The 27,953-nt window shown below is 39.5% G+C and overlaps 2 protein-coding genes across 3 annotated transcripts in view; one reads left to right on the top strand and one right to left on the bottom strand.

Moving 5' to 3' along the window:
- Positions 1 to 75: 75 nt before the first annotated feature.
- Positions 76 to 18,045, top strand: CNOT7 (CCR4-NOT transcription complex subunit 7). Of its 2 annotated transcripts, none has more exons than XM_032187491.1 (7): positions 76 to 112; positions 616 to 821; positions 1,129 to 1,322; positions 4,201 to 4,362; positions 10,238 to 10,382; positions 14,837 to 14,947; positions 16,454 to 18,045. In XM_032187491.1, the coding sequence occupies exons 2-7, from the start codon at positions 705 to 707 to the stop codon at positions 16,580 to 16,582; spliced, it is 858 nt and encodes a 285-aa protein (XP_032043382.1). In that variant the 5' UTR covers positions 76 to 112; positions 616 to 704; the 3' UTR covers positions 16,583 to 18,045. The 2 variants fall into 2 exon arrangements, with proteins under 2 accessions (XP_032043382.1, XP_032043383.1); XM_032187492.1 differs by having other exon boundaries at positions 76 to 118.
- A 5,745-nt stretch (positions 18,046 to 23,790) lies between these two features.
- ZDHHC2 (zinc finger DHHC-type palmitoyltransferase 2) overlaps positions 23,791 to 27,953 on the bottom strand; it is a 33,063-nt gene continuing 28,900 nt past the window's right edge. Inside the window, exon 13 of the mRNA XM_032187489.1 lies at positions 23,791 to 26,136. The gene's annotated coding sequence lies outside the window, so the exon portion shown is untranslated. The remainder of the gene's footprint in view (positions 26,137 to 27,953) is intronic.

Genomic DNA, 27,953 nt, shown 5'->3' with positions numbered 1-27,953 from the left:
GCTCCCTGCCTGCTGCGCGCCCACTCGCGGCTCCGTGGCCGCCGGGGCCGCCGCGGGGCCTCGCAGCGCCCGGCCCGGCCCGGCCCGGCCCCTCCCGGAGACGGCCCCGAGGGTGAGGGTGAGCGCGGGGCCCCCCCCCCCACACACGCACCGTGAGGCCGCGGAGGCCTCGCTGAGGCCGCCCCCGCAGCGGGAGGGAGGCCCCGCGCCGGCCGCCGGCCTCTCTGCGCTGCCCCCCATGGAGAGGGGGGGGCGTCGGGGCCCTCAGCGCGGCCTGGGGAGGGGCGGGGGGGAACGGGCCCGGTCCGCGGCCTGCTCGGGCCTGACGGCGGCCCCGCGGCTGGGCGCGTGTGTGGGGGGGCGAACGCCACGCTGAGCCCCCCGGGTGCCCCCTCCGGGCGTTGGGTTGAGGCCGGGGGGCGTCCGCTGTGCCCCTGTGTGCCGGGGGGGGGCTGCTGCTGGGCCTCGCCTCGTGCTTTCGAAAGCTGCGGGGGCCTGGGGGCCGGGCCGTGCTGCTGCTCTGAGCCATTAAACGCCAACCACTGTCCGTATCCCTAAGCTTTTCTCCTTCCCCTACCTGAAGGATAAAAACCTAATGCTTTGTTTGTCTCTTAGGTGTAAAAAAAGGGAAATAAGGTCGTCTTTATGACACTGATCCTCAGTCAAGTGTACCTTTTGATGTATGGTCACTAAAGCCCCCCACTATGCCAGCAGCTACCGTAGACCATAGCCAAAGAATCTGCGAAGTTTGGGCTTGTAACTTGGACGAAGAGATGAAGAAGATCCGCCAAGTTATACGGAAGTATAACTATGTAGCTATGGTAAGCGGGCACGTGTGCTGTTTATCTAGGAAGTTGCTGTAAAAACCACAACGATTTCATTTGATGTTAGTAAATTGTACCTTACCGAAGTCATTTATCAATCTGTCTTGGAAAAAAACAATGGCATTTTAATGATGAATTAACGCTTAGACGTTAAGATTCTGATCTGTTACCTCCAAAAGCTGTGCTCACTCACAGTGTTCTTTAGCCATGAAATTATTCGAGGCTTGAGAGATGCTTTACTAAAACTGAGCGCTGTGAGTTCTTGTGGGTGTCTCTTGTTAAAGTTTTCCTTCTGTTCTTACAGGACACAGAATTTCCAGGAGTAGTTGCAAGGCCTATTGGAGAATTCAGAAGCAATGCAGACTATCAGTACCAATTATTACGCTGTAATGTCGACTTGCTAAAAATAATTCAACTAGGACTGACATTTATGAATGAGCAAGGGGAATACCCTCCAGGAACCTCAACTTGGCAATTTAATTTTAAATTTAATTTAACGTAAGTGTTAAATCTCTAATTACATAATTAGATGTATGGTTCTGACTTACTGATACCGAAAATGCACTACAGGCTGTAAAAATTTCAACTATTGTTATCTACCGATTGGTAAGCTTTATGCAAGGAGGTCTTTTGTCAGCCAAACGTGTGCTGTCTTGCCTCATTTGTGTGCTCTCTATCTTGCCGTTAGTAGTTTAATCAGAAACGCTAAACCGTTTCAACAGACGTTTTTAAATGATGCATTTATGTTCAGTGCAGAAGTTAGCTCTGCATTTTCATATTTAGCATTTCAAAGTACTTCTTCCTAAACATAGTTTGACTCCTACCAGTTGTTATAGAAGTGGCATGTTGTTTTTAATAATGTGGCAGCTTTTCTTGTGTTTTGTAAACAAACGTTGCTATTCATTACGCTGTTTAATTCTATAGTGGGTTGAAAGGGGATTCTTGATTTCAGAGCGTAATGCTTGCAGAGATTTCTGCTCCAGATTCTTTTTTTTTGGTGTGATATGGTGTTTGAAAAGCAAGCTTATTTTTCCTATCGGTCAGAGTAGTATTGTGACTTCGTTTCAGAACATGCTTTTTGTCAGTGATAAACGTGTAAGTACCAATGTGACTTTCCCCGCTGAATGAGACATGTATGTGGAGATCTAATTACATCTAGCAGCAGTTGACAAGGTTACTAAAGCAGCTAAAACAGTATCTTGACTGTTTTCCTAAGTAAACATAATTGGTCTGACAGGTTCTCATATGGCCTGATATAAGTATCAGAGCAAATGCTTCTCAAATTTAAATGTGTTGAAGGCTTGGGGATTTTTGGCAGCGTTACAGGCCGATCACTGGAAAACTTGATATACATGAGTTAAAATTGCAGCCTACAAAGGAAGTTTAGAGAACTGGCAGATAAAAAGATTCTTTTCAAAGTAGTCATGATTCTTATGAAAAAAGTCTGCTGCTGCCCCTCTTGATCTTCTTGCTTTTCTAAACAAGCAGTGCTGCGTCTTGTCACAGATATGTTTGGTCTGAGGAAGAACATGCTCTTTTTAGTTTTGTTTGAAGCATCCCTTGAAAGAAAAGGAAGCACAGATTTGATATTTTGTTATCTCAACTTGTTTGGCCATATAACTTGCTGGATGGCAGTTACCTCTTGGAAGAATATGCTAATCCTGCTGAGTACAGGAGAAAGAGGAGGAGGAATGGATTAATAGCTTCCAAACTGTGATCTGGGAAGAAGAGCCTGGGTTATATTTTATTAATTTTCCGTGTTTCAAAGGTCTATGGATGTCAAGCAATTGAAAACAAATGTAGTTTTCCATCCATTTGTTCCGGATGCCGCATAGATAAGAAAGTTTAGCGTGGCCAGATCTAGGTAGTCAACTAACTGACTTGTTGTTAGTTCATTGAAGGGGTGAACCTTATACAAAGCAGTAAGCTAGATAAGAGTGGCATGAAATATGAATATTTAGAACAGGAGTGGAGAAATGACTTCTTTTTGTCTGATGCTAAACTTCCTTTTGGGAAGTGGCACCATGCCAAGTGTTCTGCTCCCAGAGCAAAACAGCTGTTGACTCTTCCTAGAAGAAGGCAATTTTTTTTTGTCATTCTAGCTAGGTCTTGTCACTATGTATTTTTAAATAGCATAAACATTTTTATAAAATAACTATCCACCTGATCAGTGCAGAGCAACAAAAAAGAATAAATTTAAAAAACATATATATATATATATATAGGCATGTAGGCCATGTTTGTTTTGGATGGGTTCTTTAATGTGTTATGGAAATGGACAGGTGTTAGGAAGCTGATGCCTTAAAGCTGGAGAGCTAATGAACAGCTGTGTGAGAGGGAGGAAAAAAGATACAACACCTCTCCAGAACGTGTCTCTGTGTTCTGATGAACAGTGACTTGCTATTAGGAAGTATGAAGCCTACAACTGATCTAACAGTCAGGTTTGATATATTGAGTTGCCTTGTCTGTTTAATTTTTGAGTATTTTTTCCATTAAAATCTGTACACTGAAGAGACTTTGCAGAATAGACTGTTGTGGACAGCAATATGAATATTGTCTAAGAAGAGCCACCTTTGCTTTTTTTTTTTTTCAGTTAAGCATTCTGTGTATTTCTAATGATATAGTTAATACTTCAGAGACAAAAAAGCTCTATCCATTTCATCACAAAATACCTAAGAGTCCACAACAATGCTAGTGACAAATGGAACAAAGACAGTGATAAAAGGGATCAAGCAAGGCGGCATAAAGGAATTTTTTTCCCTCTCCTGTTACGCAGGTCCCAGACCTGGCTGTTAAAGAAAAGATGAAGTTGGTGGTTTAGAGCAAAAATGGTAGGCTACCTGAACTTCAAGGGTTGAGTTGATAGGACAAGTACTTAATTTCCAGGTGTAGTGAGAGAAATTTTGATGAGCATGTGTCTAAATATTTATGCAAACTTAAATCACAGATGACAAGATGGGTGGAAAATATAGCACCTGGGATCTGGAGTATACTGCTCTTAGTTCCATAGCAGATGTTAGTGCCTTAACTATTATATGTATTTTGGTGCAGTTTAAGTAACAGATGTTGGGTAAAATACCGGTATTCATACACGTGTTTTTCTCTGTGGAGTTCGCAAAAGGGGAGCTCTAGGTGATAGGAAGTGGAGCAGGAACTAGGCTGTTGTTAAGGAGACAAGAACAGAGGTGCTAGGAATGACGAACTGTTAGTGGAGGTTAACAACAGCTGCGAAAATGGTTGTTTTTATAATAAACGTGGAATAAAGCCAAGTTGCTTCCCCTATTAAAGTCTGTGGAATGAATAGGAAAAAATGTTACCAGGTTTATAGTCACTGAGGTCTGTACATTTTGAAAATTTACTTCTTTTCTGTTTTTAGAGAAGATATGTATGCGCAAGACTCTATTGAGCTGTTAACAACATCTGGAATCCAGTTTAAAAAGCATGAGGAAGAAGGAATTGAGACACAATACTTTGCAGAACTGCTTATGACATCAGGAGTTGTACTTTGTGAAGGAGTCAAGTGGCTTTCATTTCACAGGTAAATTTTGCTTGTTAAATATTTGAGTCGCTTGCGTTGATGAATTCTACAGTTTAGATTTCGGATCTGGTGTTTCATGTGGTGTAGGTCTGCTAGTTTATAGTGTGTCTATTTTGTTTGTTAAGGCTGAGAAATGTATTTCTGCTGGGATACATACAGCACTATTGTGTATTAAAAGAATAGAGCATACAGGGTGGTAGTGATATTTTGTTCATAACTGATTACATTCTAACCAGAAAACTGTACTCAAAATACATTAAACTCCTGAGCCAGCAGGTGGCATTGTATCTTTTACTATGGCAGGTGTAACTAATGGTAACAGTGATAAAAGCAAACTGCTTGTAAGCAGTTCTCTAGTAAATATGGTTTGTTTCATGGGAGGGACCTCAGAATTATTAGTGAAGAGTTTTATAAAGCACTTTTAAATTTGTTATAAATCTCCTGAGAATCTTGGTAGATGAAAATCCTTCAGTTTAGAAGAAGAACCCTTGTAAGTCAGAATTCTGTCTGTAGCAATGGATATGTTTTACCATTCCTTCCATCATGGGAACCTGTTTTCCAAGTAGAAATACACATGACGATACTAAATAGCTGAATCTATCAAGATATACAAGATTTTCTGGTGTTAGTAAGATTTAAGACTTTAAAACTTATGCAATAGTCATTGTACATGCCAGAGATAATTTGCACTTTTTGCAGGCAGCAGTGGCTTTAGAGGCTCATTGCTTGTAACGCGTGTATGTTGACATCTTAAATGCTGGCTGCTAAGCAAGTCAACAAAGGAAGAACAAATGTTACAGCTTAAACTGGTAGTTTCTTTAGAGTTGTATTCTTGTTTATTGTGCATGCCACATTGGTGGGTGGTAATCCGTAGATGACAAAACTAAGGGCAAAAAAAACCAACCCACCAGATTCTTCATCTTGAACAATTAAGCCTTGGACAGGAGAAATGCATGTGAAATCAGAGGTACGTAAGTCACTAAGCAACCCCAAAATACTGATTGCTTTAGCAAGGAATGTAAGATAATGGTAGAAAGTTGCACATTACCAGGAAAGTGATTCTCCACTTTCCCTGGTGGAAAGGGGAGAAAAAACATACACCAAAAAAATAGTAACAACCCCCTCCCCAATTCCATGTGAATACAGACTTAAAAGAACAAGAGGCTTTTTCTTCCTGGATACCTAGGAAGGCACGTTATATACACTTTGACACCTAGCAAAGCCATGGTGCTCTGTATGTAACTTTGTGCCTTTATGCTAAGAAGTAGAAAGGTTCAAAGGATTGCTGAAAATAATAGAGAAGGAATTTTGTATGGGGCTGCTAGTACCTGAGATTTGTTTTTCTGAAATTGCTAAACAGTGACAATTTCCAAAGAGGTTGTAAGCCTTCTGTGCATGCTGAACAACTGCTGCCAGCTGTTGTAAAGAGACATGCTGGTTTTTCATTCAAACTGTTGCTGAATGCTGAGGAATTCATAGCTTTGGCTTGCTTAGTAGAAACATTATTTCAGCTAGACTGACTTTAAGCATACTGAAAGAGGATCTTGTTGCCTAATCTGCTTACAACATCTTCCACTCATAGCTGTCTTGACTCACAGTGTGACTCCAAAATAATCTTACTTTTGCTATCTTGCTACTATGGCAGCACCTTTGGGAAAATAGTGGAACAAAAGTGCCATGAACTGTGTCAAAATAACTAGAAATGCTGAATCAGTGTCGAATTAAGTTCCTTTCTGCTTCTTAAATCCATTATTATATGTGTATTTATGATTTACACATGACTGCAGTTAAAAAAAAAAAAAAAAAAAAAAGGATGGTTCAGGAAAAGAGCAGGGGTTCACATTAAGCCTGTAACAAGTGTTTGAACAGAAGCTGCCATGTAGAAGCAGCAACACCTGCAAAACATTGTTTGTCCAGCATAGGTTATTAACTTTAAGGAACCAGTGTAAGCTATGCTAATACTAGCAAAAGACCAGGAGACGTTTTTACACCAGGTATTCTTTTTAAAATGTAATTATGATTTTGTGATTCCTTAATAGTGCTATTGGACTCGATGATTCTTGTGTGTCCCTTCCAACTCGGGATATTCCGTGATTCTATACTGGTGGAAGTATAGTGCAAACTGCACTAATGGCATTGTTAGTAGTGCAATTTGCATCGCGTTTCTGGGATAGCTTTGAAGTTCATTTGTATCTGCTAAAAAGAGTTTTTTCTTATGGATTTCACTGAAAATGTCTTCAGAAATCTTAAGGTGTTCTAATTCCAGCAAATATTTGACAAACAGTGATTGTCTGCAACTCTGCTTGAAGTCAGAGTGTTTGAGGCTTTCGCACTTGTCGAAGCACGCTGATGTTATCTTAAGCACAAAAACGTGGAGGAATAGGTGAAATTCTGGGGATGCGAAGACTTCAAATAGCTATGAAATGACCACAGGTCACCAAATGTGCCACAAAAGAATAGCAAGCAGCTGTTTATAAATATACCTTAGATTGCTTGTGTTTGTTTTTATCGGTGGAAGCTTTAACATCTTGACAGCTTAGTCCAAAATCTGTTTTGTGTCTATTTCCATGCAGTAGTTTATTGAATAGTGTAAAGATTGTGCATGATAGTTGCTGGCAGTGCCCTTACTTCTGCTTCCTCAAAAAGTTTTAATTACTACCGGCCCCCAACATTTCTGGGGTCTCAGAGTGAGAGGTTGTGTTTTGGTGGTGTTTCACTTCCCAGTGTTCAACTTTCTGGAAGTCACACATTTTTTTCTAATCTCTTAAAGTTTTCCCTTTGTTTTCCATCTGCATTTGATGTAGCTGCTTTTGCATCCTGACCTATTGGAAAATCTCTGTGTATCTACAGTTCTGTCAGGCATGAGAGAAGAGACTTTTTGTGCTGTCACCAGTTCTTACATACTGCAACTTCATAAGAGACCATGTTATTTTGTGTGTGTGTGTGTGTTAAAATGTACTTGGGTTGATGAGAGGGAGGGCAAGTACAGAGTTCATAATTCTAATCACAGTCAAGAGAGCTGTAGATACCTCATGGTCTAACCAGTTACAAAACACAAGGGCTCAAATGCAGGTTTTTGGGTGCTTGGTTTACTGACGGGCTGAAGTGTTGAGTGGCCACCTGTGTGCAGCCTTCTCCTTCTACCTCAGGAGACACTGTGTATATGCCTGTTAACTCAAATGTTTGGGGGAAATTGGAAAGTTCCTAGCCATTGCATTTCATTAATCATTTGTGTCCAACTGCTTCTAGTAAAACTTAATTTGTTGGCTTGTTTCTGAGTGAATTTGTAGCTAGTTATAAAATGAAATCTTTTTCAGCCCTGTCAGCTTTTGGTTTATTTCAGAGGCTGTTTGTGCTTGTGTAAAGTTCATTGCGAATTGGCTATCTGATTATCTTTTTTCTGGATAATAAGGGAAAGGAATAATCACATTTGATCTTTTCTTGATGGTCTTGTTGCCTAGAGCCATCCAGATTGATTGAGTAACAGTGGTTGTAAGCGTGCTTATGGTGCTCTATAGCTCCAGGGACTGTGGCTAGCTGCAGTTGCTAACTTCAAGTGATTGTATTAGAAACGGTGAAAGCTCTTTAAGGAAAGGAAGTTTCTGTGCTCCAGGGTATAAGCCAACCACTAATTGTCTGTTAGAGCATTAGAAGAAAACTTCACTAATGAGCAGGTAATTACATAATTGCTCATTGTGGACTTTCCTACCCTTCTGTTAACAATTTAGCAGTGGCCACTCAAAATGTTTTGAACTGAATATTACCATAGTCTTGAACCGGAGTGACCGTTCTTATGTCTGTGTAAGTTTAGGTGACAGGAGCATATTAAGTCCTAGCAGTGTACTAAAAGATTATGTAAATGCCTTGATACTGCATCATGAGCAGTAAAACACAGTTTTGTGTTGTTTTATATGAGCACAATGAGACTAAGTGCAAGCAGTTGGAACTTAAGGGATGTGGAAGAGAATTTGGATGAGCTGACTAAATCTTAGCCCATGTTTAGGATCCAAGAATGGATATCTGATTGAATGCTGCCTTATAATAGAAGGGTAATCCTGTCTGTTAAATAAATCCACTGTTCATGTATCCCGTGCCCTCTTTCTGTGTGAAGATGCCAAAATGAATGTGTCTGCTACAATCTCCAGAAAATAAATAAATATATATGTATATATAAAATTCATCATAATTGCTAATTTATGGTAGCCTGCTCCCTCTCAATACAAACACTAAATGAATCCTTTGGCTTTTATTACAGTATTTCCTTCTTCATAGAATTCAGAAGTGCTTGAGAACATTCGTTTTCCAGTAATCCAGTCATATCTTTTTTTGGAAGGGCCAAATACTTTTTGGAACAGGAGGGGCACAAGTATTGTTTTCTTCACATAAAAAGTTTTGATACAGATGTTTTGTTTGAGTCACAAGGATGACATGTCAGGAATTGAGGGCATTAGTAAGTAAGCTCACTAGAGAGGAGAGCTTAGTCTCTTGAGGAGTGAGAGTCTCCTTAATCTTGAAGAGCATGTTGTTGGTGTGTTCTTTTTTTTGTTTCTGCATCCTTCTAAACAGCCTCTGTTTTGCTAATGTCTTTTTTTCCTTGTCCTATAGAACAAAGAAAAGGCTTTATGCTGATACAGACCTCCCTCTCTTCCCCTCCCAACCCTGCTGCCATAGGTGACCTAATAAAATTAAGCTTCCCAACTGCTGTTTTGCTAAGTATGCTGCAAGTTTTTACGTTGTAAGACTTAGCTGAAAGTCTTTGGCTCCTTTGGTCCCTGGCCAGTGCCGCTGGTGCGGAGCATGGAATGCTGCCAGCCTAGCTTCAAAGCACCAGATGCAGTGCAGGATTCATTCAGCTTGAAATTCCTATTTAGCGCATTGGAAAGCCCCTTGGGAGAGCTGCAGTCATTTGTATCTTGTGTTAATGGACTCATAGGAAAGAGTCCAGTCACTCCTTGTGTGTTCAAGACTTTCTACTTTTGGTCTAGAAACTTGTAAAATCAAGGGGATGTAGAGATCTTTGTCATATACAAAAGATACAAAAACCAATCCTCTTTACCATGAGCGAGTAAGCTAAGGCCTTAAGTCTCCCTCAGAAGTCAGGGGTCTAAGTGGGTGCCAAATATCTGCAGGGTCAGCGGTACAGCGCTCTTTGCTGATTTGTGGCTTTGGTATTGCTCACCTCACAGTTAAAGCTGAAAGGCCCCAGTCAAGATTTGTCCATATTGCAAAATTACTGACTTTGAGTGTGATTCTCATTCAACCAAGAACAAACACGACAATGTCAACTGGGAATTTGGAACCTATGGTGGCCACCCATTCACTTGTAATGAAAGTTGTCAGCTAACTGGGCTGATTTAATTGGGGAAAGTTGAAAGACAGCCCCCTCTTCAGCACTGCTGAGGATGAACTTCACCTCCAGGCATAAAAATGCGTTGGCTCTTGTGGAAGCTAATCCTTCCTTTGGATTTCAGAGAACTGTAAAAGTCTTTTCCTCTCTTTCTGCTTGTAGAGAGGAACTCCAGTCCAGGGAACCAGCTAGGAGTCTTCTGTTTAAGTTCTTGTTACCAGCTGAAGCTCCATCAGCACTACCTTGTTTCAGGGTTTGGAGAAGCTCCTACAGGCAGATTTTTAGATTTTTTTTTTTTTTTTTCTTCTTCTTCTTCACTTGGCCTCCTTGAGACTAAGTTAAAATGTTTTCTCTGGAAGCTGCGATGAGGCCATTTACATTATGGCTTAGTCTTTTTTAAGAGTCTGTCTAAATTGCATTGCAAATAGGCAAAATGCCTTCCTTTTAACACGTAATAGTCTTGATATTGGAAGTGAAAAGGGTGCTTTTAAATTATTTGACTGTATTGTTTTTCTTGTCAATTTGCAGTGGATATGACTTTGGCTATCTAATCAAAATCCTGACCAACTCCAATTTACCTGAAGAAGAGCTGGACTTCTTTGAGATACTGCGATTGTTTTTCCCTGTCATCTATGATGTAAAGTATCTCATGAAGAGTTGCAAAAATCTGAAGGTAAGTAATCTGCTAATGGCTCAGAGCCAACTTTTTTTGGGGGGAGATACTTACTTACTGATACAAACTTAGGTTCTGTATTATTTTCTTTTCTTTTTTTTTTAATTTGAAAATACCATTAATCAGCATTGTTCTCTCAAATTTTGTGTGTTTAGTATGAAAGGCTATTGGTAGAGACAGACAGGCAGGAGCACATGATAACTTTTATAACTGCTTACTAAACAATAGCACAATGCTGCTAGGTTTATAGCTATGTCCAGCCTTTGTTGCTGGATGACAAACCAACATTTAGAATTAATCCTTCACTCCCTGAGCCATAAGAACTGATGGGTTTCACATGCTGTTATTTCCTCATTGTGCAGTCCATTAAATGGCTGTGGTCGTCTTCACAAAGGTCATTACAACCCTGATGCTGTACAAGCCTCTTGGGAAGAGGAGTCGAGTGAAGAATGTTTAAAATGGTCCAATATGGAAAAATAAAGAACAGCGTATGCTCAGGAGCAACATGTGACTTCTAGAAAAAATTCAGTACTAGAAATTAATCTCTCATGTCAGGCCATTGGGGCTGCTAATTGGATTACTCTATCATAAAACTTTGAGACTTAAGTGGACTGGAGAATTAATGGAAACAAACTATGTTGAAGGGGAAGACAGCAAAGCAAAAGATGCTACAGATGTTAACAACTTTACTTGCCAAAGAACTGTAAGAGCCTGGACTGCTGCTGGAATGAGGCACGTCACTCATCTGTGGCAATACGTGACTTGTTGCTTTTTTGGAAAGTAACCTGATCTTTTAGGCGTTCTTAATAAGAATCCGAAGAAAAAAGAGAGCACTGACTGTAGTACAACTAGATCCTAAGGAATGGCTTTCCACTTCATCATGCTAACCTAGTGATCTGCATGGGTTTGCAGTCCTCTGTCTTCAAGAAGCATGTCACTTTTATATAGTACCCTAGTTGTGTGCAAAGAAAGATGTGCAATTCCTTTTGTTAACCAGATTGATGCTGGAAATGGAGATCTCCCTTCTAATTAGTAAGAAAAGTTTATTTACCTGTGTTCGTCCAGTTATTGGTATAATCAGCTGGGCAAACGGTTGGTTATTACGGAACATTTGAGAAGTGATTTTTTTTTTTTTCTCCACAGAGACTAGAAGAAAAAAAATAAATGTTACCATTTAGGTGCGTTAAAGGGGTAGGGGTAGTGAACCCAGCAACAACATAAGCTTCTAATTTTCTCACTCCTAGGAAAGGAAAGGAAAGTACCTGATATCTTTGGTGGTGGTCAAGAACAGTATGTATGGTCTAACTCTAATGACCTGTATTTCCTGTCATTTAATTAAGATAAATATAGTTGTATGCAACTTGCATTGTTTAGAGATCTGGATGTATTTTGCAAGATAAGAAAAACCTTCACAAGTCTTATTTCAGTGCATCTTAAGAAAAGGGATGATTTTTTGGAGTTAAATATGTAGTCGGCTTTCTTGCAGTAAATCTTAATCCTAACCTGCAGACTAGTCATGAGAGGAGGGGAAGGGCTGTGGACTACCCTACTCCTCTAAGCACCAGCAATGAAATGACTGTGGGACTTGTACCATACTGAGTGCAGCTTTCTGAAACACGTTGCTAAATGTTCCGCCTTGTGACTCTAAAAATGCATGTTCTTTCTCCAAAAGTATGTCACATTCAATCTCTATTAAACGGCAGAGAATTGAACTGCTGTGCAGTTGTCCTTTATTGACTTGTCTAAGTTATTTTCATACAGAAGTCACTGACTTGCTGTAACTTGTCCCTTGTGCCTCCTCCACCATGCCCCACACATCCAAAAATGAATTTTTGGCCTTGAGAAGAGAAAAATGCTTGAGGATTTAGAAGCTGTTCTTGTGGGATTAAGGTAGTTATGAATTTACAGTCTGTTACTCAGATGGACACGAGTGTATTTCAGTGGCACACAGTTGGGACTTAACTTGAGACGTTAGTGTAGTATAGGTTAAATTCTTGCTTGGTCTCTAAAAATCTTTTTATGTAGACAATTTCATATGTTTTTACAGTAATGGCAGTTCTAATAAAGATGTGTAGACCTTTTTGTAAACTTGTTTTTAATATGTGGGTTTGTACAGAGCAATGAACTCGTAGAATTGCCATGAAAATTGAGTTTGAAATGCAGTTGACTGTGGTTATGTACATTTTTGTGGCCCTTTTCTTGGAAGACTGATAGTCTGAAAAGCTGGAATTTTTTATTTATCAAGTGGAAGATGGGATCTAATGCATACCTTGTGAATCATTTTAGTTTCATTTTTATTTTGAGTCCCTTTCTGTCATCCTCCTCCCCCAGTAACAAGATATTCTTATCTGGAGTTCAGAAGTCCTGAAAGAGAATTTCAGTAGCCTAATAATCTGTGGACACAGCTGGGTTTTATTCTATAATTCCTGACCAAGCAGTGGTCTCTCCTACAAGTGATGAATGCTATATTTACAAATAGATGTCATTAAAGGTGCTATTTTCAAAGCAATCTCCTGCGGGCTGCTGTTCCTGTGAATTTTGAACTACCATGTCTACGGTGCAGAGCATGCAGCCACTGTGTAAATACTGTTGATTTCTAGTATTGGGTGGTTTTTCTTCCAAGCTATTTGAAGCTGGTGTAGTCGTACAGCTAGCAGACCGTGATGATAAGTTGCAGCTTGAGAAAGGAGAGAGTTTATAAGCAGCAAGTGGTGCCTTGAAAAGGGTGCAGGCTTAACTGCTGTTGCTAACTCCAGTACCTAATTACTGGGAGTTAGAAAGCAGAGGACATTGGGGGCTAATTACTGGGAGATAGAAAGCAGTTGTTTATCTAGATTATCTGTATAGACTAATTCTCAAACTTATGCGAACTATATTCATACCATTCGAGCTAGAATAAATCTAAACATCCCTGTACCAGCTTCTAGAGTTGGTTACTAGCTGTTACTTTGGAATGTTTTTACTGAAGTTGCCATTTTTAAAAGGAAACAAAAACCCAAAGCTATTGTCTTGAAACAGGTTAAGGGCAAGAGGACAGGCTGCCTCAGATACTAGGTAGTCTTTATTTAAAATCATTTCCACTCTGCAACACTTCTAGCTTGCAGAGCTTATAGTAGCATTAGGGTTCATCTTTGGTTTCGATCTCTGTAGACCTTAAAGCATGTGCCATGTGCTTTAGTCTGCTTCCAGTGGCTTTATGATGTAAAGATTTAATAAAATAAAAAAGCTGTGGAAAATTGCATTCCCACATCTTACTTAGCTGCCGTTTACAATTTAACACAGTTGAAGGATAGACATATCTGTAAAACCAAATGCATCTCTGACAGGTTTGCTTCTGCAAGTGGTTTTTACCATTTTGGGGTGCTAAAATGAAGACTTGTATAGTCACTGTGCAGTTCGGGGGTAGTTTTTCCACAGAAGTTGAGCTTAATGGAAAATGAAATGTTTCAAAACTGCAGAAGCTTTACCTTTAAAAACAGCTAGGTTTGTAGCGATGTCTGCACCTTCATAATGTGTTCTTTTAAACCATGTATCAACATTCAAACCAATTACTGTTGTACATGATTCCCTCTTTGTATGTGAGGTGCCTATATCCTTTTTGTAAGAGGTAGGCTTCATTTTGCAGGTGATACGGCCATTAAATATACATTTCTAAGAGAAAAGTGACTGTCTTTGGCTTTTCTTGTCTTGGAAAACAAGCTACAAGATGATAGCTTTCTTTTTTGTATGTTTTTTTTTTTTTTTTCCCCATACCCTCTTACAGCAGTTAATGAAACAAACTTTAAAGAGGTGTGTAGAGTTGGAGTGGGTGCTCTTTTTCTCCTTTTCCTTTTTTTTAAACTCTACCTCCTTGTTTCTAAATGCCTGCTGTGTAACATTTTCCTGGACTCCCTGTAGCTTTCTAGATACTTAAGGATGCTCTCAGTTTTTTTGTAAAGGGAAGTGAAAAACCCTCAACTTAATTGTTGAAAGGTAAGTGGGGAGAAAAGTCAATTTCAGAGGAAGCCTAGATACTTTATCTGAGCGCCTCATTTGTAAGTACTTGAATCCTTCTGTTTGTAGAACATTATTTTTACCTTTTAAACTTTCATTCAAATAGAAGGGTTACAGGAACACCTTGTATTGTTCTTCAGCATTGCCAGTCCTCTTGATGCCTTAAAGGATTTGTTTTGTTAAGTAGCAAGATATGTTTACTGGACAGGTTGGAACAAGAAGCAGTAGTAGTTTTGTTGCTTTATTTAAGCAACACTGACACAGAACTTTAATGCAGCTCTTGATACTGAAATGTGGATTCATCAGGTGTGTATCTGTCTAGCATAGTGCCTGCTCATGCTTCATGCAAATGTTAAAATATATCTGAAGTTGTATGTCTGGTGTAACAGGTTTTCCCAAATACCGATAATCAGTTTTCAAATTTGAGTTCTGCAGCAGTTAACAAATGTTTTCTCTTTCAGGGTGGATTACAAGAAGTGGCTGAGCAGTTAGAGCTGGAAAGGATAGGACCACAGCATCAGGCAGGATCTGATTCTTTACTCACAGGAATGGCCTTCTTCAAAATGCGAGAAGTAGGTGGATATATTGGTTTTATCTCCATAGTAGTAACTTGCTCTAACAGATGGAATTGCCGATTCTTTGCTGATGGCTGATAAGTCTGATGTATTTTAAAGAAGTCTCTAAGGGGCTTCAGGGGTCTCTGCTTTCTTGACAGATACAAGACTGTATTTTTGCCAGAGTAAGGAATTTTTTTTTCCCCTTTCCTGTTCTGCAAAGTTTCTTAGGTGGTTGTTGCAGTGGAGCTGCTAGAGCCAGCCTCCTTTCTGAGTGACTGTACTCAGGCTGCTTTTTGCAGACCTGCTTCTCAGTTGTAATACCCAGCCACTGTGTGCTGCTGCTTGTGACAGGCCTAGTGCCAGGGAAAGAGCAGGTCTGTCTGCTAGCCACTTCTGGTGTAGGTATTCTAAATACTGACTGACAGGCTGCTGGGGAGAATGCCCATGCACTGTTCATCTTGAGTTTACCATGCATAAGCACAGATAAACTAACTGAGTTTCTAAAAGATTATATATCAGTTATTTAAAGTCTTACAGAAATGGAAATTAAGTCTTAAAAGCTTTGCGTATCATTGCTACTTGTCTGCATACAATAGGAAGATACTAGGACATTTTTCATGAAGGGGCTTTGTCTTGAAACAAGTTGCACTGGACAAATGCTTGGACATCTGAATGTGGGATCTGTCAGGGGATTGTTTTGATATGGTAAATGACACCAGGTGACGAATGGCAAACCTCGTCTTTTAGTAAGGTTTAGTACAGGGATGTAGAAGCCTCAGCATCCAGTAATCTGGCCTTTTGTATAAAGGAGAAACTGACCACAAGTTTCTGACAGCTGCTAATGAGATAAGTGAATAATAAGTGCTGTGGTTCAATCTGCTTTGCTCATCGTAACACTCTGTTCTGCCTCCCCTGAAACTGTTAACATCATTGAGCAGGTCATGGGCTGCAGAAGAATCTGTTTCTGGTGTGATCCAAACATCGTAGCATGGTGCTGCTAACTGTATCATTATTATTTTACTCTTGAATTTGAAACAACATCCAAAGCAAATAAAGGGAAGGTATCTGATAATCATACCTAAAATACTGACTTTCCAGTTATTTTTTTAGAGAAAAGGTTCAAACCCATAATCATTTCTTTAAAATGCAGGTTTTAACATGGCAAATTACCTGCTTGACTTTGTCTACCCAAAGCCTCTTATTCATGGAAGTAGAATTCTGGGGTTTTAGTGAAAATCATTTGTTTAAATAAACAAAAATGGATTATGATGATTTTTTTTTCAGTACTTCCAGAGATTCTTTCTAAATACAGCATTTCTACAGCATTACTAAGGATGCCGTAGTGCAGAGATAACTATACTTAGTGTGCATTTTTAAAGCCTTTTCAGTTGAGTTAATTGTTTAGCAATGTATGTGTAAGTTAAAAATTTAGTTTTAAAAAGTGTTTAAGCCTTTCTGTAGTTCTGTTTGAACTTGGCCTTTGCTTTGGCAATAATTTGTGTCTTTCTTTTCACACTCCAGATGTTCTTTGAAGATCACATTGACGATGCCAAATATTGTGGCCACTTATATGGCCTTGGTTCGGGGTCATCTTATGTACAAAATGGCACAGGAAATGCTTATGAAGAAGAAGCCAACAAACAGTCATGACATGAAAGGAAAGGCCATCTTTTTGAGCTCCACATGCTTGTATATAGGTTTTATCTCTGGTTGAACCCCTTGGACAATAAGGCTTTTTTTTCCCCCTTTCTCGGCACACTTTCTTTTCTGCCTTTCTATGTACTAAATCTGACTGTTGCTATCACAGATTTTGATCTTAATATTGATTGATATGTATAATTTTATGGGTTACTTTTGGAGTCATAACTAGCCCATTTGTAAAGACGCACGTGTAGGATCAGTGTGGCAGAGAGAAGGGGAAAGCTAAATCAAAATGAATAGTATGGTAAACTTACTTATATTGGTCTTTGGTCTTATTTTTTTTTCCTCTTTCCCCTCCCTTATCCAAATTAACTCGCACTGATTGTAACTAACTTCCCCATTCATGTCTGTTCCTTCCAGTATGCAGGCGTTTTAGCTATTCAAGATTGTGGACCATCAGATTTGCACTTTAGAGGGCGACTGACTCAAATCCTCTGCTTTATTTCAAGTTTTGTTTTTTTTTCTCTTGCCCTCAGATAGAAAACAATCATCTTCCGAGCTCAGCAGCTTCACACTGTATTTCCATGGTATCTTAACCCATAGAACATGATTTATTTGCTGTGTAATCTGCCTTTGTTCGAGCAAAAGAAACTACTGAAATCATAGTAACTGCTGTTATTTTACTAGCGTTCAGTCGTCAAACACATCCTGCACGTGTCAACTGCTGGTTGGCCTGCTGCTTTAGAACCGCTCTGTGATGAGGGAAAGAAGCTTGAAAAAACAGCTTTACACCCTTCAGGAAAAAAACAGCTTTGGCTTTAGCATTTGGCCATTCGAAGGACATTGGAATAGTAGGAATTTTGTAATGGCACCCTTCCCTTGATTAACTTCTAGCTTTTATTCTAGTAATGTTATACCCCAAATATTTTTTATGAATTCATATTTATTAAATACATGATTTGATAAATTTTGAATCAGTTTAGATAAAGATAAAACCCAAAGATCTGAAAAAAATACTATTTAATTGAATTATTAAATTAGGACAATTAAATCGTGCTCTTCCGTAGCCGATACAAAGACAGCTGTTGCAGATACTTGTTGTAAAACAACAAAGTATAAATAACTTAGAGCTAATAAACTTACCTGAGGAGTGTAATGCTAGTTTATTTTTGAGTGTATCTTAGCAATATATTTTAGATACATTGTTTTAAAGGACCCTAAAGGATGTTCTTAACTCTGCATACCCTGTGTACAGAGCAGTTGTGCAGGAAGGATTTTTGGTATTGAATAGCTAAATACTAGCCTGAAATGATGGAATGTGCGACATTGTGTGCCTGTGTTTGCGTGCGCGCGTATGTGTGTTCAACACAGAAATCAATAGTAGAAAAATCTCCAAATGTTCGCCAAATTACTCTGTTTTACCTTGTACTTCAGAAAAAAAAACCCACAACACCAAACACCTTTTTATCATTGAGTTACGATGATGTAACTGGGTGGTCCTTTTTAAACAACAAATAATTTGCATAACAGAGGGTATTTCTTTTTAAAGCTTTTGTAAATAAAGGCCTAAAAAATGTTTTCTTACATAACAAGAGACTGGTGGTTTTGTTGCCAATTTCTTCCTGGAATGTGTGCATTATTATCAGTTCAATTCTGTATATTGTTTTCTTTAGGCATGATAGTTCTCTTCCACTGTTAGTAAAATGATGTCGTTCGCTGCTTGCTGACTGGTTCCGCTTTCAGAGCAGAATTCTTTCTGTACGGTATCCATAACTTCATTCCAACTGACCTGAGCTGCAAGGGTGGTAAATACACTTCACTGCTGAGGTATCCAAACCCCGTTAGTGATTTCTTTTAGGATCATCATGCATTAGTTGAGGGTGAGTTATTTTATTTTTAACCTTGGTCATCCTTGGCTTTAACGAGAAGATAGGTGCTGTCCGTTAGACAAGCAGGATGTGTTCTTACTGCGGCATGAAATTCTGTCTTTTAGCCTTTGAACTCAAGGTATGGCAACTTCACATACACGTGGAATGAAGAACCCCTGAAATATTTGTTTTAAATTGTAGTAGCTGATACTGCTATATACGTGGTTAACTTTTGAAGGGAGTGACTTTTCTAAGAGCTTTGGGGTTTTGTTTTAAAATAACTTTTAAAATTGTGAATCAAGGGAAGTTTTTGGAGGTTTATAAAGGTGTGTGTGTGGTAAAAGTTTTAGTTCACATTGGGATGTGCTTTTGAAGTGACTGTGCATTCTGTGTGCTCTTCTGCACCTTGCTTTGCTTGTAGTTATGAACTGTCAAAGCTTGGACTCTTTTAAGTGGAAGAACCTAAACCCAAAGACGTGCAATAGGTGTGTTTCTGGTGTTCCAGCTGCTAGTGAGCATGCAGTCTGCAGGACCAGGCTGAGTTTGCATAAATCCTAACCTGAAATTCTCATGGATATTGAACTTCAAGCAATTGTGTTCTTCAGCTTTCCTCCCATTTAAGAAAAAAAAATGTCTCAAAACCCACTAATTGGCATGAAACTAAGATTATGCTTTATTCTGTGAGAGAGTTCTTGGTCTGATCAAATGTGATTTGTCTGTGACGAGAGCTGATTACAGCTGGGAGACATCTGTGCAGTGTTCAGTTTCTGTGGCAAAATTAGGTTTAGTTTCCATTAAGGAGTGATTCTTCAAATGGTGAGTTGCCAACATTGTGAAAAAAAGTCTTTTCTTCTTATATATAGTACTGTTACTTGTAACCTGCAGAGCCTGAAATCTGAATCTGCTTCCAAAGTGGAGAGGATTAATTGCTTTTGTGGAAATAAATGTGCAGGCGTCGTTCCAGCTGTCTAGACGTGTACCTTTTTGTTCAGAGACAGGAATTCTCTTTCCAGGCTTCTGCTCTTCCCAATCCATTTAAAATCTGTTGTTGGAGGTTTGTCAGAAGAAATGCAGTATCAGAAACTTATATTTGACTTTTTTTCCCACTTGTATTTTTGGCTTCTGGAGTCAGATGTTCCAGGAACATTATGTTCTGTCACTTTCTTAAAGCATTTAATCCCTTTCCCCATTAAAACTAGGCAAGAGGAATCTTCGAGACGGAAGAAAATCAGTCTGGAACAGATTGAAAGCATTTGGGGCATTTTCTGTTGTGAATCTGGGGATGACCCAGAGGTCATCGATGAACTTTCCCTAATCTTATCTGCCTGCTTTCTCCGAGCTCAGGAGTGATTCATTCCCTCATGCAGGAAGTGGAGCAAAAGTTCTACAAAGTCTGCATTGATGAACGAGGAACTTCTGGTTGAACTCAAAAATTGGAAAGGAAGTGTACAAAGCAGGGACAGATGAGCCAGGAATGATGCAAAGACACTGTCCACGTGTGCAGGGGTTGGGTTCAGAAAGCCACCCTCTATCAGAAGTTGAATCTGGTGAGTGAACTTCAGAATGAAAGTGACAGAATCAAACCTAGCTTTTGAGAGGTTCCTGTTGGAGAAGGCCAAGTAGCATATTGTATTTCACAGTTCCAAGTAGAATTTCCTAGCTTTATAAGCATTAGTGCTTAAGAAATCTTGTGTTTTATCTTGCTGGCTGAATGTTGAGTGGTAGTGCTTGTTCAGCTCTGCAAAATTCTTTTGTATAATCCTTCTTTTGTGGTCACTTAGAAGAACTGGTGAAGGGCTAATTGAATCAGCTGGCAAAATGAGTTTGTTAGTCCAATATTCTCCGGCAGGGCTTTTTTAGGTATTCCACTGAGGAGGGCTTCATGTTTTGATACTGAGCTTACTTGTTTGGAGATATCTGATGTCACTTGGGATTTTGATTTAGAAATGTACTGAAATCTCGACAGAAGAACAGTGTAGCAACTGTAATGTACAGCTGGATTACAGTGCAAACATGGTCCTCCGTACTGGTGTCCTTATGCTTACCATCATGAAGCTGGATGTTCAGGGATTTTACCTGTGCTGGGCTGAGCCACACTCGCTCTTCCTGCCATGTTTGTTTATTTTAAATAAGCTAAATATTAGTTAATATACCAAAGGGGGGGGGAGGGGGGGATGGACATGAATCTCAAGCCCCCTGTATCTTCACTTAAGCTTCACAATGGTATCTGGTTTTGTGTTGTGATGTACTTTTTGATCATTTTTTTTCCATTTTGCCAAGTGCTCTTTTTACTTGAGAACATGCATATCCAGGTCATCTGTCATTAAACTTCTGATTGGTTTCTTAACATTGAATTAATGGCTCACCTGAACTAGTTGAACCCACTGAAATGAAGAAATGTCTTCCATAGAAAATCAGCTTTTAGAACTTCTCAGCGAACACCAACTCTATAATATTCACATGATGCTAATGGATTTGGGATAGTGTGGGTTCAGTGCATTAGCGTGTAAAATAACTAAGAAATTAACTTTAAAATCAATAGACCTCAAGGTGTTTTTTAATAATCCAACTGTGAATGAAATCTGCTTGTTGATGCCAAATGTGAAGATCTGATTTCTGCAGAGCCTTCTCTCATCCTCTCTCTGCCAGCACAGATGAGATTTTTGTCTGCTGAAGTGAGAGAATTCTCTTCCCTGAGCGTGCTTTTTCTTGCTCCTGTGAGATACTTGCCTCAGGTAACTGGGTTGGATAGTGTGAGCACAGGAGGTGGAGGGAGGGAAAGTGGAGGGGAAGCCTTCCTTGCCACCTGAGTCACAGAAAGTAGCAGCAGCTGACTGTGAGGGTTGATCTGCATCCCACAGAATGTGCTTCATCTCTGACTGGGCAGCAGTTCAGAGCCATGGTTGCATTCATCATCTTATCTGAAAAAGTGTTTTTTGTTTGGTTTCTAAATGCATTATATGGACTATATCTTTTATTTAGCTTTCATCGTACTATAGCTGCGTTCTGCAGGCTCCTTGTTTTCTGTCATTCTTGGCCCTCTGCATGCTCTGCAGTGTAGCTGTGGTGTCCCGGGAAGTGTTTTATATGAAGGTTGCTCGAGTGCTTATTCCATCACTGAGCTGCTGAATTCCTGTTTTGTGCTTGTTTGCTTGAACTAGTGGCCAATTTAATTGCTAATATGGGAAAATAAGTGGGCATCTGTTCCTACTGTTCAGCTGTAACATGCAGTTTGTACAGTCCGGGGGTTTTGTCTTTATATCTGGTACTCCTTAAATGAACTGAGAATTTTTTTTCTGTTCAGAAGGGAAAGAAAAAAAGGTTTCCCAAAACAGTGACTTGGGAAGTGTTGGGCCACTTCCAGATACACCGCTCTGTTCTGGTGTGAATGGTGTGAACATGGAGGAGGGTGGGAAAGGGGATGTGGCTTCACAGGGTGCTCTCCCACCTGCTGCAAACTGTTGAGCCCATCTGCTTGAGGAGATTGCAGTGTGGTGATCTAGGCTGAAGCCTGTAATCATTGCCCCAGATACTTCAATTTTTTATGGAAAAAAAAGTTAGCTTCAAGTGGCAACAAAAACACCTCATCACCCATAAGACATTACAGATTACAGCATGTTCTTTAATCTTGTTTTGGATGAGAACTTTTGTATAGGGTTCAATACCACTATTTATGAAAGGGTTTTAAGCCAAAACCCCACCGTGTCTATAGAAAGAGGGGTAAAGCTCCGAGTGTGTGCTGCAAGGTATGGCTGAACTGGAACGGGCTAGTTGCAGTTTCTACTTTCCATGACTGTTCTTGCAGCTTGTTCTGCCCCTGAGCAGACAGATTCCTCTCTCTGCCAGCAGTCTGCTTTGGTGCAATGCAAAGAGGGGAAATGCAGGTGGCTAGAAGAACGTGGAAGGACTGGACAGAGCCTGACGTGAAGGAAAGCTGTAGAAAGACAAAGTCCTGCTGTTGGTGATGGCCCAGGTGAGTAGCATACTTCTCCTTATGACCCTCGGTTCTATAAAGTAAGGGGAGTGATTCTTGGTGCAGAGGTGAGGAGGGGCACTTACGGTACTGGCGTTGTCAGTGGAGCTGCAGTAGGGATGAGGGCTGTTCTGCTGTGCAGGTGTGCTGCCCGGGAAACTGCGGGTGGCGTACCAATGACTACTCCAGCTGTGACTTGCTGAACATGAAGCGTTTATTTATCTGAGCAATACTTTAATAAGTGGCAAAGTTCTACACAAAAGACATGTGGAAACTTATCCCCCCACCCTCCCCCCCACCCAACACAGCAGTCAGCTGAATCAGGGCAAGAATTCTTTCAGTCCACGTGTGGGACTAACAGCTCTAGAATACCATGCACTAAAACAAACTTGCTGAAGTCTTGCTTGAAGACCATGATTTTAAGTACAGATAGTTTAAAAAAATAATTACCAAGGTTTCTTTAGTTCCCTGCCCGTGGGCTATTGACAAGCTCTCAACTGCTAATGTGCACCAAATTGCAGACTGTCTAATTGCGCTATGGGAGGAGCTCACCAACATTGAGGTGCTCAATTTTCTTATTAAAAATAGATCTCTGTGAGGACTCTGAGCATTGCATCAACTGATACAGAATGTGTGTGGACCACTTCTGGTGCAGAGATGTCGTGGATTTGTTCTAACCTACAAATTAAGGAAGCTTATTAAACAGGTGGGTGGCTAGTGATTCACATGACAGCTTTCATGTATACAAAATAAACTGAACTCTACTGTCTTGAGGGACTCAGGCCTGGCTGAGGAGTCTGTCAAACTCTTCCACCTTCCAATGAAGCCTGAAATGCGGGGCTATTTCTAGACAAATACCAGGGCTTTTTTTTTTTTTTTTTAGCAAAAAAGTAGATTAGTAACTGTACAGTAGGTATAAAGCAGTCTTTAAAAAAAATACAGAAGTTACCCAAAAGACTGTAGTAAAGTGCCTAGCAAGAATATTACAAAGAACAGGAGAATCAGTGTAAGCAGACGAGCAACATTGCATTCTTGCTTCTGTTACCTGTTCACGAGTTCTCCCGCATGCATTGTAACAGCTCCAGTGCTCAATGACAATATGTCAAAAATAGCATTTTCACTTAATTATGTAAGGTATTAGGGCACTTCAAGCCAAAAATATAGTTGAATCAGCAACTACGCCTTGGAGCATGATTAGCTTACTGTTACCCCTGGAGAGAACAGCCAGGACCCCTCAAAGCTTCCTGCCATCGCTCTTCCTGGAGGCACAGCTCATACCCAACCTGAGATCAGGTATAGCTATGGCCTGCTCGCTCTAGTCTGCTGAACAAATACACCTGAATTACCCTCATTTTCTTTTTCCTCTTACCCTTCCCTTGTGAATTCATATTTCTTGGCTCTGTGGCCTCCATCAGTTTTCTGCTAGAGGGACAGCCTTTAGCTACATCAAAACTGCAGATTATTTAGGGCTATTGTGCTTTCTAAATGTGACTGTTAAGACTCACAGGACTTTTCCTGATCCCCTATCCCTGCCCTTTCTCTATATCAATTCCCAGCCTTACTGAGACCTGGCAGAGTCCCAGGGCAGGTCTCCCACGTGCATTAGAGCAATTTCCATTATAGATTTTGCTGGGGAAGAAAATGGTACTTAGTCTTTACCTAAAAGTATGGAGCAAGTTACATTAAAGCTGAATTTCAACTTTTTAGTCACTGTTTTCCAATGCATGCTCTGTGACAAACCACTCTGACCGTGTAAAAAAACAAGACTATACAGCTAGAGAACTTGAAGTGTTAAAAATATATATTTTCCCTCTCCCCCTTATCCCTTGACAAGTTAGCCTTTAAACAGACACTAAGGCAAAGTAAGCTGACAGGACAACACTGAATAAATGAAAACTTTTGGTTGCTAGGATGTCTGCAGGCATAGTGTAAACTGTGCTACCTTCATGCTTGTTTGAAAAAAAAGCCTTCTACATCAAGGGATCCATACTCTGGCACTTCTGGCAAAATTCAGATGTTCTCAGGCTGGTAAAATTTTGAGATTTTAAACAAATTAAACCCAATACATTCTTCCTCATTGGAAAAAAAAAAAAAAAAACACATTTGTGCTCCCATCGTTACCATTTACGTTGTAAATCCAGGAAACAAAACCTCAAAATTTTAAGTTACCTGCCTGTAGAAGAGTTTATGGTAAATTTTTTGCTTTCGGAAATCAGTCACTTAGTCCTGCTGCCAGCTTTCCAACTGGGGTTGTTATTCTTCAAAAACTGGAATCCTTCCACCATGAACACACCAGCTAAGTAGTTCAGTTTTGAGAACTTTTTTCAGGTTTTCAGGTTGTTGGGGTTTCTTTTGACTAGTTGTTTTTACCTGGCCACCTAGAAAGCATAACTAAGATCCTTCTTGTTATTTTCAGAAAAACAATTACATTGCATTTAAATGTAAACACTGATACCGTAAGTTTAGTGCATACAAAAGGCACAAGACAGATTTGTGTTGCTGAAACTTCCTTGACTTTGCAGTTTATAACACCTCTTTTATCATCAGGCTGGTAAACTTCAATCCTAAAAATCCTGCTGTCTCCTAACTTAACAGAAGGGAGCTTCCTATATGCAGCAGTTTGGCTTTTTGGTATTGCAATTGAATATCCTTTGTCCTTTAACTGCAAATATACTAAGTTATAACAATGTCTCCTTGTTTGGATGTGATATTCGTTAATTTATGCAGTGAGAAATTCAGTGTCTTAAAGAAGTGAAAAAAGTTGAGACAACTATTGATTAATAAAAAACTAGGATTTTGAAAGACAGTGACCATCAAGAACATAGGTTGATTAAAAAAAAAAAAAAAAAAGCACCTTTTTTCACTTCACCAAAGTGAAGTGCCAGCCTTCCTTTCCCTTAGGGGATTAAGGCTCCAAATGAGAGAATAAAACCCCCAATTTCATAGGATCGTCATGTGCAGCTTTAATCAAAATCCCCAGCTACGAGCTTTACTTACATATTATCCATCCGAATGTGGACTTTTTAATCACTCATTTACCAGGGACTCACTGTAGTATTTAATTAATAAAGGAGGTTTCCCCCCCACCCTCCACAACTATTGAAAAGGGAGCCTTCACAATAATGTTTTCTAAAAGTGATCCAAAAATAGTCTGACACTTCACTAGGGTTGCCTTATCTTAAAAAACAAAACAAAAAACTTGCTTATCAAGCACTCAAAAGAAAATACAGTCCACCGAGCCACTAAATTGTCCGTAACCAACACTGATTGTTTTCCCACTTCATATAGCCAGCAGTGCAAACATTTGATTTTTGAAGTAAGTCAAATACTTACAGCAATTTGAATTAACAGGTGAACTTTCAAAACCAAGGCGAGAACCTGGGCTGATACGTAAGGAGGTCACATTTTTCTTGTGCTGAATATCAAAGTAAAACCAGCCACAGAATTTTTACAATAGTAAACTCAAGACTTTTTTTTTTTTTCCCATAATACTCAGAATCACCCTTCACCATTCAAAATCAGTAATCCTAAGTTGAAACATTCTTTATGTGGTTCAAAAGTTGTATGTTTTGTTTCATGTTTCAAGCAGTGACATGGAGACAGCTATCATCTGTCAGTTTGTTTTCTGAGCACATCCACACAGGAGCAGACGGGAGCAGCTGGCTGATAGGGCTGATATTTGGAAGAATCCATCTTCCTTCCACCAACAGCTTTTTCTTGAACTGGAACAGAACATAAATCACAAAACATGTTAGTATTAATGAACACTTAAATTATTGCATCAAGTCTCATCAACTCAAAGGGGAGCGGTGAGCAACAGCTGAATAAAAATCCCACAACAAAGAAGAGGAACCCAGTCAGACTGCTCGTAGATATGTTATCAATCCACTTCAGGATGGCAGTGAATAAAAACTGACTACATTGTAAGCAGGCCACCAGTTTATAAAATGAACTATATTTGCAGTACTTCCAGGTACCTACATCATTAAAAAACAATTTTGTATTACGTCAGTGTGAACCACATCCAGCACGCTCAGTAGTTAGTCCTCTGATTAACTATAAATACAGGATATTGAGCATATTGTTAGTTGGGACAGAAATTTAAATTACTAACACACCAGCAGCAGCTGTGGGCTGCATTTTTCACATCAAAGATGAAATTAGTTGGCTTGGTTATTGTGATTTCAGCATTTTTAAAAGTGTTTTAATCACTCCCTAGGAAAAAATATAACTCAAAATACTGACAATAAAGGAATGAAATTCCATGCAAGGTAGTGCCCTCAAAATACTGTAAAAAAACATTTTTAGATAAGGGTTCTTATTCCAGCAACTGTATGTCAGCTATATATACAAACAAGCAATAATCCAATAATCTGTCTTTCTTGTGACCTCTCCAGAAAGTCTTTCCAAGTGCCACATAGAAAAATCTCAGGCAGGATTAAGGATACCACCAAGCTGTAACTTACTTATGCTTGTGCAGGGAAATCATCAGTTCTCAGCTACTGTGCTTTTGCGATGTGCATGCTTTGCTCTAAGGAAAAAATGAAATCCAGGAACCCCTTCAGATTTTACACCTGCTCTTGGGAACACCACCTCCTCTGAAGACAAAGTTCTCTCTTTGAAAAGCTGCACTTCTAAATGGGTGCTCACACACTCAAAACCAAACCAAAACAGAAGAACACTAAACAAAAACAGACAAAAAAACAAGGGCTGGGGGCAATCGGACCACAAGCATGGATCTAGTTGTTACCTTCCCAGACTGGATTAAACAAATAATTAAATAGCTGGAGATGTTTACCAAGCAATACAGCTTGAATAACAATTTTCATACACACTGTGAGTATCTTGGGAACAACCCACAGAATGTTTGACAGTCACAATGACCTAAATCACAAATTTCCAAGTAGAACTCTGATCTAAGGCAACTAGTTATAATATAGTATAATACACGTATATTATATACTATACATATATAGTATATACATTATATGCTATATTATAATACTATAATATAATAATTATATATAATTATAATCATGTTATATATTATATATATGATACAATATACATATATACTATAATATAATGTTAGTGCTATAATCCAAAAATCTGTTCGTTTGCCTTTTTAAAGCCTGTCTCCAGTGCTTTATTCTTGAGGGGTGATGGCCCATAAAAGACATGAAACTAACTGAAGTTGAGTAATTGCTCTTTTTTTTTCACAAAAGCTGCTCTTTTGTTGAAGCAACTGATGGATTAAAGAGGGCACAGGCATGTCATTTTAGGTTTTGAATGAAGGGTTAGAAATAGGAGCTTAGATCCCATAAAAGACATACACAGAGCAAGCAAAATTGCTGACACTGGCTGAGTTTCATTTCTCTTATCTCTAACTGAGCTCATTTGACACCCACATTTTTCAACACTTCAGCATTTCACAGCATCATCGCGTTGGTAGATGCTCCAGGAGCACCTATATCTGGAACCATCTGTGCCTTCATTCATCACTTAAAACAAAAAAGGCACATGAGGGTCAACAATTTTC

Source organism: Aythya fuligula, chromosome 4 (assembly GCF_009819795.1).
Source record: "Aythya fuligula isolate bAytFul2 chromosome 4, bAytFul2.pri, whole genome shotgun sequence".
In the NCBI taxonomy this organism is placed as follows: Eukaryota; Metazoa; Chordata; class Aves; order Anseriformes; family Anatidae; genus Aythya; species Aythya fuligula.
Note: the sequence above shows the minus strand (reverse complement) of the source record. Positions and strands in the feature narration are given on the sequence as shown.